Genomic DNA, 11,400 nt, shown 5'->3' with positions numbered 1-11,400 from the left:
CTGATTTAAAGAAAAAATATATTAAGCATTTTTTTTATATATTTATGCATGCTGGTTGCATAGATTTATTGGTCGGTGCAGAACTTCTTATTTTATATTTTTTTGTGGAAGGTCAGAATTAATTTTTTTTTGTTCTTTTTTGCAGATGTTCGTCTTTGGGATTTAGCCAACAGGTATTGTTGTACACACCTGCACTTTATTTATTTATTTTGAATAAGGATACATGCTCAGGTAATTAAGCTTTTTTTAATCTATTACAAATATATTTAAACTTTTTTGTACAGGTGATAGTTTATAGCTGACTGTCGGCTGTTTTTTTTTTACCTTCGCGATTTAGAAAAGTGATGATTTTGTGATTTTGAAAATAATTTAAATATGAATATAATATATTTTTTTTAAAAGTAACATTTTAATTTTAAAATTGGTGAGATCAAACGGGTCTCACATTAAATAGTTTAAATGATTAAATACAATACTACATGTAATACACTTATCCCGAAGAAATAAATATATCACTTGTAATAGATATTCAATCACCTAGACTAACAAATCCCCTATCAAACATAAAAAATTAGATAGGGTTTATTTTATCTGGGTTCCTGGTTCCTTATAGAGGTTCCCTATAGAGGCAAGCCCCTATAGTTAATTACATCTTAAATGATCGAAATCATTTAAGAAAACTCTCGATTAAGATCAGATGGTTTTGCTTTCAAGATTTCAAAGTTTAGGTTTTCATGATTGGTCATGGAAAAATCAAATGGGAATGACTCAAAATATGAACAATTATTTAAGGAATCCAAAGAAAAGAAAAGTAGGGGTATCACAGATTCAGGAGAAACTCCGGAGATATCCCAACTATCCTATTGTTCGACTTTATGTCTTTTGAAATGATTTAATTTGAAATTTCAATCCTGCAAATTATTTATTATTTAGGACTTATGTTTACACAATATCGGACTGTGCAAGTAGCCTAAAAAGATAGGAGGATTTACACCGTACAACACGGTAACCTCGGAATCCTAAAATGTTAGGATTTATAATTGTACAACAGAGTTGTGTAAAAAGCCCAAAGAGTGATCCTATAGGTTGTTATTTAAACAAAAGAAATGTGAAGGTGATATGAATGTGTTTTGCTGCTGCATATCCACCTGGATATTGTTCCTCGTCGCGCTGCCCACGATGTTCGCTCCAAATTCTACGTAGTAGCATCTCCTGGTTCAGTTTTAGTTTTGAACATGCTCCTAACCACTAGGTTATTCTATACTAAGACATAACATATCAAAGTAACTAAGCATGCAGTGTGAAAGAAAAATAACAATGTACTGTACAGTAAAAAGGAAAGACAATATAACATGCTGAAAGAAGAGCATAACATGTTATAAAAAGTAGTATAACAAGATATAAAAGCAATATAACATGCTGGAAAAATAAAATGCTGTAATATAAATTAAACCTATACACCTGGTAGGTTCATTTCTCCTTTAAGTTTAGCTATTAGTAAAAGATGAAAGTATGACATGAAAAAGACTTAACAGAAACAGGTAAATAGTAGGAAAAAGACAAACAAATAAAATGAAATACAATATCACATATAAATGACCAAAAATAGGAAATTTATATGTGATATTGGAATGTCCCCAATTGCTAGGAGGATTTGAGTGTAAGACAAACTCAAATCCCGGAGCATTGAGTTTCAGTTTGGTCAAGTTAAGGTAAGAATTTCATTATTTGATCTAATTAAATCAGTTATGAATCACAATCTAGTACACCCTCGTGCTTAGTGTTCTTATTATTTCATGAAATGGGGTCAGGTGTCTAGCTTCTTGGGATCATTTGAAAATTAGGATGATGAACACTCTCAAGGTGTGCTCCTAATATCTAGGAAGCTTACACTTTAATTTGGGCCTGAAGTGGTTCTAAATTGTCTAACCTCAGTTAAGTGTCCTTTCAACTAACCCTCAAACATCTTTAGATTAAGCTTAGCTCATCATTAGGCTCCTGAAACCTAAAGGGTAAACCTATAGCTTTGGCAAAAGGGTTGTGAAGTGTGCTTCAAACCTAGTTAGAACAATTGGATTTAATTTTATTCAAAGCTTGAGGGACCTTAATGCATGTCTATTAATCTTTCCAATCCATGTCTTTAATTGTCATCTAAGCTCTCATTTTCTTCCAACCCCTAACTATTCTTCCAATTTACAATTTTATCTTTCATGTGCAAAAAGGAACGGTAGATGGTTCGCCATTCTATCCCCTTTAGGTTTTATCACCTCGGAGATCCGAATCTTATTTTTAATTTTCTCTCCCTTAAGATTATTAATCATTTCTGAATATAATTAAATCGAAAATTCCCATTTTTAACTTGATTGTTAAAAAAAACAAAACAAACAAAAAAGGAGACCGATCCATTTTTTTAAAACCAAGCCAAATCAGTGAAGGTTAAAATAAAATCAAGAATATATCGGTCTAAAACATTTAAATTCGTTAAAAAAAAATGATCTGATCAATCCCGAGAAGGATATCCTTTCCAAATTGCATATTAAGCAAGTTAAACATCTTACAAAGTGCATTTCAAAAATTCGAAAACTGCAGCATGAAAGCTCCAAAATTTGCGGTCAAATAATACCAAATGAAGCCTCAGACATTAGCTCAAATGCCACCAAAAGCAATCTCAAACATCTCCGAAAACCGATTTGTACCGAACAATATAAGGCACGACAAATGGGAGAAGCCATCGAAATGAATTTGAATCATTTTAACTTCTATATGAGCCACGAGCGTTGCAAAAAGAAACTTCAGCACTCAACCCAGCATACAGCTGAAAGTAAAGGTGAATGAAGAAAGCTCAAAGAACTTAAAAGAGAACAAAGCTTAAATTCCTTTCGAAAGAAACATATAGCGTTTAATCAACTCAAAAAGCTCGACAAATAACCAGCTTTCAAAAGGGCATTTGCACCCTTCCAAATCAACGATTAATCGAGCCCACAACAAAGCTTCGAGAGTTTTCAAACATTTCATAAATCAAAGCTACATTAGTTCTCATTCTTTCAAAATAAAAGCTTCAATATTAAATATTCCGCAATACGAATCATTTGAGAATACAGGTTGTTGCCAACTAAGTAAATAGCCAGAAGAACTTTCAAACTTTTGTAAATTGAGCACCAAAAAGAAGTAGGCCTCAACCATGAATACGCATTTAAAATCCTTCCAATTTCCAGCAAATAAAAAACACTAAAAGGAGCCCAAACCGAGCCCAAGAACATGGGCAACCGAGCCCCAAATATAATTTTTTCTAAGTGCAGGTCTACTAATATTTTCAATCCATGTCTGTAATTGTTATATAAACTCTCACTTTCCTCCAACCCTCAACTATTCTTCCCATTGACAATTTTATCTTTCATATGCAAAAAGTAACGGTAGATGGTTCGCTATTCTATTCTCCTTTAGGTTTTATCACATCGAAGATCCAAATCTTATTTTTAATTTTCTCTCACTTTCTCATTCCCTCATATTTCCCTTAAGACTGTGAATCATTTCTGAATATAATTAAATCAGAAATTCTCATTTTTAACTTGACCGTAACATACCGATGTCAAAACGATTTAATTCCATCCTCCATCAAAAGTTTACATTGAAATATATATCCAATATCTCACAAAAGAAACCAAATGTATCTTTTGGGTAGGGCCAAAATGAGAGTTCCACGGGTAAGGCAACAGAGGGTATAACCAAGCTCACGGGTAAGGACAACCCAAAGGCAATCTCCAAACAATAGACATCAAATGAGGCTCACGGCCAAACAACAAACTAATGCCCATCAAGCCAATGAAATAATTAAATCATTCTCCCCACAAGGACAAACCAAACTCAACAGCAAAGACTTCAAATTCAGCTCAAGGCTAAGGACAAACCCAAAGACAATTCTAAAGCAATAAACATCAAATAGGCCCAAGGCCAAGCATGGAAAAGGGAGCAAAACAGCCCCAAACCGAGCCCCCAAACAAGATTTAATTAAGCTCTAAACTAGCTCACGACTAAGGCCTGGAAAAGGAGCAAAACAGCCACCCAATCCACCCTAAATTAACTCACAAACAAGCTCACAAATAGAACTAGGGAGAAGAGCAAAACAGCCACCCAATCCACCCCAAATTAATTCACAAACAAGCTCACATGTAAAACTAGGGAGGGAGCAAAAACAACCACCAAACTATTTTCTCAACAAAGCCAATCGAGCCCAGCACAAGGGGCAAACCGAAGCCAGCAAGAAGGAGCAAATCATTAAAATATTTCAGCCAACATAAAGTACTAAAAGGAGCCCAAATCAAGCTCAAGAAAAGAGCCAACTGAGCCAAGCACAAGGGGCAAACCGAAACCAGCAAGAAGGAGCAAATCAGTAAAATATTTCAGCCAACATAAAGCACTAAAAGGAGCCCAAACCGAGCCCAAGAACATGGCCAACCGAGCCCCAAACATAATTTTCAACTCTTAAAAATAATTTCCAACATATATTCCATCAAAGGGGCAACAAGAAAAGCAAGATATGATCCCCAAACATAATTTTCCAACTTTTAAAAGTAATTTCCAACATGTATTTTATCGAGAGACAACAAGAAAAGCAATATATGTGCTCCAAACACATTTTTCAGCTCATAAACATAATTTCCTGCATGTATTTTATCAAGGGACAACAAGAGAAGCAATATATGAGCTCCACATACATTTTTCAGCTCATAAACATAATTTCCAGCAAGTACTCTGATGAGGGGCAGCAAAAGGAACGAAACATAAGCCCCAAATGCATATTTTCCAATTCATAAAATAATTTTCAACATGCATTTCTTACTTCCAAATATTTCAAGCAACGAAAGTAGTAGAGGCAGCCCTTAAACATGCTTTTCCATAGACATAAAACAAGTTCCAGCATGCATTTCATACTTTCAAATATTTCAAACAACGAAAGTAGTAGAGACAACCCTCAAACATGCTTTTCCATAGACACAAAACAATTTCCAACATGCATTTCATACTTCCAAATATTTCAAACAACGAAAGTAATAGAGGCAGCCCTCAAACATGTTATAAAGGAATAAAAATGCATTCCTAGACTACTCTTCCAATGCTTTCATTTATCATGTATACCAAATGTCTTAAGCATAGAAGAAGAGAAAGCAACCACGGTATGCTATATTTTGATGTCCAAGAGGACTATTTCATGCATAAATCACTGAACATACACAAACCATGCTTCTTCACGCTTTTAAAAAAAACTGGAAATATTTTTATGCCATCCGAAATAGTGTAGAATAGAGGAGAAGAGAAGAATACCTCTTTAATGCAAACTTAAAACAAAACACTAAAAATAGGATTGAAGAAAACACCACACAGAAATTTCTTCCTGAGAGCTTCACGCCAGTAGCCCTCACGATTTCTAGCTCTGGCCGCAAGGGTATCGAACAACAGGGGGGGAGAAGAATTTTCTCAAACAACAAAGAAGGAGATTGCCTTTCCAACAGTAAAGTAGAGAGAAAGAAAATCCCAAATTCCTCCTAAAAGCCTTCCTTTCTCAAAGCCCTCTCTTTCTTTTCTCTTTCAGATTTTTTTTTTAATTTTTTTTTAAAGAAAACAAAATTCCGGAAATATTTCAAGCATACACACAAAATAAAAAAAATGGTAGCACCTCCTCCTCTCAAGAAAATTCGACCAACCTTAGATGCCAACCCTAGAACTCCTCCCCAAGTAGGGTTTTTATAGCAGAGAAAGGAGCAAAGCAGAAGAGCAGCCACCTACCAGCCTCCCTAGTAGCCGAATTAGGTAAAGGAAGAGGAGAAATGCATTTAGAGTGGAGGAAATGCGGCCTAGGGCAGAGGAAGAGCCGGTCAAGTGGAACTTCGCAGTTGGCGGACCGCTCTGTTCCCCGCTGGTGGGCAGAGCTCGAGGAGACGAGCCGCGTGCGTGAATGGCGGAAGAATGTCGTGCGTGGGTTAGGTGAATAGAGATTTGGTTTTATAAATATTATATAATTAAAAATATGAGTATGAAAATAATTAATTTTTAAAGTAAAAATTTAATTTGCACATTTTAATTTGTGTGTGAAATCATTACAAATTGGATGTACTTTTTAGGTAATTCTGACGTTCTGGACGCGCTGACCCGTTCTATTTCTCCACTGGAAGTCGTTTTGACAAATTCATCGATTTGCGTGACATTTTTGCTTGTGTCGGAAATATGACAATATATGTGTCCTTTCCTACCAAAATTAGTGTCTCGGACGCGTTGGTGCGGTCCATTTTGTCGTCGGAGGTCATTTGGAGAAGTTTGCATTTTCACCCGTCCTTTGGGCTTAATTGAAGTCCGATTTCGTGAAATTTTGTGAACTTTGTGTATTTGGTGTGTGTGTGACGAAAAAGTCGTGACGATGTTTTCCTAAGGCTTGAAGTCCTATTAGGAACTTTTCCCTTGAGTCTTCGCAAAATAGCCCATAACCGCTCATTCATAAGACGATGGTCTTGTGCCAAAAATGCTAGACATCAAAGAAAATAGTAAGTGTTTGGAATTTCTAAAAGGGTGAGTCTCAATTCTAGTTTTCTAAGATGGTCAATAGGAACTCCTAGAGCTAGATCCTAAGACCCTAGAAAAGGAAATGACCTAAAAAATGAGGTCAATACTGACTTGTCCCGCCTTTAGATTATTTATCTATGTTTCTGCTTACTTCATATTTTTAGGGACATTTACATGCATACCACACAATTCTTATATATTTACATATTTAACAGCTAAAATTTTCTATTTACATGCATAACTCTCAAATCTTTAACATGACGTAAAAATATCACCGTACTTAGTCTATTAAACTGAAATACTCCTTTTCATGCATTGGTTTGTAATTAAAAGATGTTAATATCAAACTTTAGGTGTTAGATATGTAAATACATAAGAATTACGTGGTATACATGTAAATTTCCCTTATTTTTAATATCTATTTGTTTCATGTTATTTTTCATTTTATGTTTTCAAAATATCTAACAAATGTTTTCAAATTGTGTCAAACAGGAAAACAGTTTGTCAATCGCTTTGGGTTCCGAGGTTGTCGTGTGACACGACGTAAACCCTCTTATCTCCGTGGGTTATTTGCATAATCGAGTATTATGCAAATGTAAGTCTCAAATAATAAAATTGGCAGGATTGAACAATTGAATAACATCGTCTCCAAAAATGTAGCCACACTGTAAGATAGTCTGAGAAGTCACCAAGATTTATCTCGGATCAGTGACATCCCCTACTTTAACTTATCGAAAATATGTTTTATGGTGGATGTAAATTTTTTCGACAAAGTTTAATTTCCATTTTACAGGTGCTATGCACTTTTGTTTATTTTTCTTCATGTCACTACTTCTTTGTTTCAATAATGTTTTGTTTGCTTTAGTATCATTTTATTTGAAATTACACAGTCGTGATGTTATCGAGTTTGTAATTCATCTTTCCTTGTTAAGGCTCCTCTTATTTCCTTGATTATTTTACACATACATGTCTCATAAAACTTGAATTATTTATGTGTTGCCGTAAGGTATCTAAGCATTAGAAGTACTTGTGATTGATTCCACATGTATATTATGATGATGCGTGGACAATCATTCTTGAATGCTAATATTAATCATTTGGTGCTTAATATTAATTGTATTTAATGTTGGTGGTATAACTGCAAAAATGCTGTAAGAGGCCTTCATATTTTATAAGATTTTATTTTACCATCAATTTTGCCATTTATAGCCACGTATGGCTTTATTATCTTATTTAACATAAATGGCATTACATTTTCAAATCCACCATCGAAAAAGTTGACCGACACTGCTCTTATAGAAATTTGCATTTACATACATACCACCAAATTCCAATGTATTTACATATCTTACTCCTAACCTTTACTTATTTATGTAAATCTTCCTGGAAAATTTTTCTAATATCACACCCCACTGAGCTGGCATTGTTATATTTCATTGAACCATCTCATGTTTGGCAGTTTAAGGCTTTGGAATGTCCCTGACTACAGAAACAAGAGTCCAAATGATTCAGCAGCTATGGTGGTCCGTATCTCTATTTTTTCAAGCAATAAATTTATGTTTTGAGTTTTCGTATTATTCTTGCCGTCTGATTTTGTATTTTTTACCATGTTTCGTCACATTTCAGCCAGCAGCAGTCTATGTATGGAAACACGCCTTCTGGTAAAGGTTCCCATCATGATTTTTTAATATTTAATTTAAGGGGCATTTACATACATGGTCTTCATTTCTTTTGTATTTACATATCTAACACCTAAACATTCATATTTACATGCATATCAGTCAAATCTAAGACATTACATAAAAAATGCCATCATTACTACCTTTTTAAAAGTGAAATACACCTTTTTCATGCATAGATTTATGGCACTAAGGTGTCATGAATGTAAATGTCAAACTTTGGTTTTTAGATATGTAAATACATCAGGATTGTGTGGTATACATATAAATTTTATTTAATTTAATTGCTGGAAATTTCTTGCAATTTATTCATTTTTAAGCTATTTAATTCCCTTGTGAATATAGAACTCTAGAAGTGTTATCCAAGCTTTAATATTTTCTCCCCCCTTTTTTTAATTAGGGGTGTTGATCACCAGTGGGGTGGGAATCTCTTTGCAACAGTTGGTGCACAGGTGGATATATGGGATCATGAAAGGTTTGTTGCTTTTATTAAATCCATAGATATTTTTTTGTCGGAATATTTACATACATACCACTCAACTCTTATGTATTTACATATCTAACACCTACGCTTTAATTTTTACTCGCATGCCACTGTGCCTATATTGAAAAGATGTATTTCACTTTTTAAAATTTAAAATGGTGGTATTTTTGATGTCATAAGAAAGAATTAGGTGATAAAATTTAGGTGTTGGATATGTAAATACATAGAAATCGAGTGCTATGTATGTAAATGCACCTTTTTTGTTTAACAAGTTAAATTTCTTTTCAAAAGATCAGAGCCAGTGAATACCTATAAGTGGGGAAATGATACAGTTATATCCGTGAGATTTAATCCTGGTGAACCAGATATGCTTGCGACCTCTTCTAGGTATGCAGAATGCTCACATCAGCTGGCTCTATTTAAATGATTAGAATTTTGCATATTTGTGCTTTACAAAACTTAAATTTTTTGAGTGCTTTAGAGAATTTTTTAATTACCATTAGTTTTAGATCTTTCAGTTAAATTCAGATTTACATTTAAAACTTGTGTGTGCTGCCGGATCTGAATTTTTCTTAGCATTTTTAAGGTTTTGATTGCTACTTTCTAGGTTGCTTTGTAGTGGAATGAGATTTTGATCGCCTATTGGCTGATTTTTATTTTTGTTTTTACTATTAAATTTTTTAATAATTAGGGTGTATAGGAGGTTGAAATTTCGTTAATCTTGCTATGCATAATCTTAAATGCTTTCTCTTGAACACTATTGTTGTTTTAACTAGTTGATTATTCATGTATTTTGTTTTGCAGCGATCGTAGCATAATTTTGTACGATTTACGTATGTCTTCACCGGCCAGGAAATTAATTATGAAGGTATAAAAGTTATAAACTTATGAATTTAGTAATTGCATGATTTCATCAAGCTAAAACCTTTCTACAAATATTATCTGTCTCTAGTAAAAGCTAGCTATTTGTCTTCCATTCTATTGCTACTTTTGGGTGCTGTTCTTTTCTAGTAAGATGTAAACTTTGAGAACTTGATTGAAATCTTTATTTCTATGTAGATTTATAAAAAAAAAATACTAGATGGGAAAAAGAAAGTGGATTTATAGACTTTTCTACTCTTTGGATATATATATATGTATATAGAGAGAGAGAGACTATTTATAGACTTTTCTACTCTTTGGATATATATATGGAGAGAGAGAGAGACAGGAGAGACAGAGAGAGAGAAGTTTCTCAGAAATACTTATGACCCTATGTGATTAAAGTATTTTGCAGATTATTTCCTTATTTACATTTTTGGGAATTAATTTTTAGTATTTGTTTTCCTTGAAGTTAACCAATTGCTCATTGCTGCTCAAAATCATTTAGATATTGAATGTTGTTACTGCAGCATTTTAGTTTGAATTTTCATCATTTTTATGATGATGGAATAGTTGTCAAAGTATTATTTGTAATTTGTTTTATCCAGACAAGATGTAATTCTTTATCCTGGAATCCCATGGAGCCCATGAATTTCACAGCTGTAAGTATGCTTTGTTTTCCACATGAATTTTTTTAAGATTTTATTTTTCGGGCATTTACATTCATGCACACAATTCTTATGTATTTACATTTCTCACACATAAAATTACATATTTACGCACATAATACTCAAATCTTTAATATCTGATAAAAAATAGCACTATAATTACTTTTTAAAATTCAAATACACCTTTTCAGGCATAAGTTTAAAGCCTCAAAGTGCTATGTATGTAAAAATGGAAATTTAGGTGTGAGATATGTAAATACAAAATAATTTCTTGAATTTGCAAACTTATATGGATGATTCTCAAAATAACTCTTTTATGTTGAAGGCAAATGAAGATACCAACTGCTATAGCTATGATGCCAGGAAACTGGATGAAGCTAAATGTGTTCATGGTGATCATGTTTCTGCAGTGTGAGTGCCTGAAACAGTTTTTTTTTTTTAATTTTTTTAAACTCTACTTTTGGTGCTTATTATGTTTCTGCTTCTAAATCATCTTTATGTTAAAATTGTTTCTTTTAGGATGGATATTGATTACTCACCCACTGGTAGGGAGTTTGTAACTGGATCTTATGATAGAACAGTGAGTCATTATACAATTTAAGAAATCATTAAAAAAATGTGGTGCTGCAATTCAGCATATTGCACAATGTTTTCATTTTGCTAAATTTTGATTTCGAATGTTGCAGGTAAGAATATTCAATTACAATGGGGATCATAGCAAGGAAATCTACCATACAAAGAGGATGCAAAGGTTTCTCTCAGACCTTGATGCAAAATCCTATTTTTCATCTTTTCAAGTTCTAGTGCTTTGTTGCTTTTTTAATATTAAAAACAGAAGGAAATGTTGGGTGATATTTTCATTAATTTCCAAGCAGAGTTTAATTTGGAGTTTTCTATTTGATTTTCACTTCTCGATATCTATATTTTTTTGTAATTTTTAATTGTTGTTTGGCTAATTTTTGTTGTCCGTAACAGGGTTTTCTGCGTAAAGTACAGCTGTGATGGAACTTATGTTATTTCTGGCAGCGATGATACTAACCTTCGGCTATGGAAAGCTAAAGCTTCTGAGCAATTGGGAGTTGTAAGTAATTATAACAGTTGTTTACTCCAATGCTTTCTGGTACTTGTCATTTGTTATTCCTTATTTGTTTGT

General features: G+C 33.3%; 1 protein-coding gene across 1 annotated transcript in view; it reads left to right on the top strand.

Annotated features, from left to right (window-relative positions):
• LOC110024679 (DDB1- and CUL4-associated factor 13) overlaps positions 1 to 11,328 on the top strand; it is a gene marked incomplete at its 3' end in the record, with an annotated part of 20,155 nt that extends 8,827 nt beyond the window's left edge. Inside the window, 12 exon segments of the mRNA XM_020724788.1 lie at positions 146 to 173; positions 7,048 to 7,080; positions 8,015 to 8,078; positions 8,182 to 8,216; positions 8,635 to 8,709; positions 9,010 to 9,105; positions 9,523 to 9,586; positions 10,188 to 10,241; positions 10,573 to 10,658; positions 10,767 to 10,827; positions 10,934 to 10,998; positions 11,223 to 11,328. Coding sequence (XP_020580447.1) covers positions 146 to 173; positions 7,048 to 7,080; positions 8,015 to 8,078; positions 8,182 to 8,216; positions 8,635 to 8,709; positions 9,010 to 9,105; positions 9,523 to 9,586; positions 10,188 to 10,241; positions 10,573 to 10,658; positions 10,767 to 10,827; positions 10,934 to 10,998; positions 11,223 to 11,328 — 767 coding nt within the window.
• Positions 11,329 to 11,400: the final 72 nt, after the last annotated feature.

This window comes from Phalaenopsis equestris, unplaced genomic scaffold, assembly GCF_001263595.1.
Source record: "Phalaenopsis equestris unplaced genomic scaffold, ASM126359v1 Scaffold000266, whole genome shotgun sequence".
Taxonomy (NCBI): Eukaryota; Viridiplantae; Streptophyta; class Magnoliopsida; order Asparagales; family Orchidaceae; genus Phalaenopsis; species Phalaenopsis equestris.
This window is presented reverse-complemented; position numbering and strand designations above follow the sequence as displayed.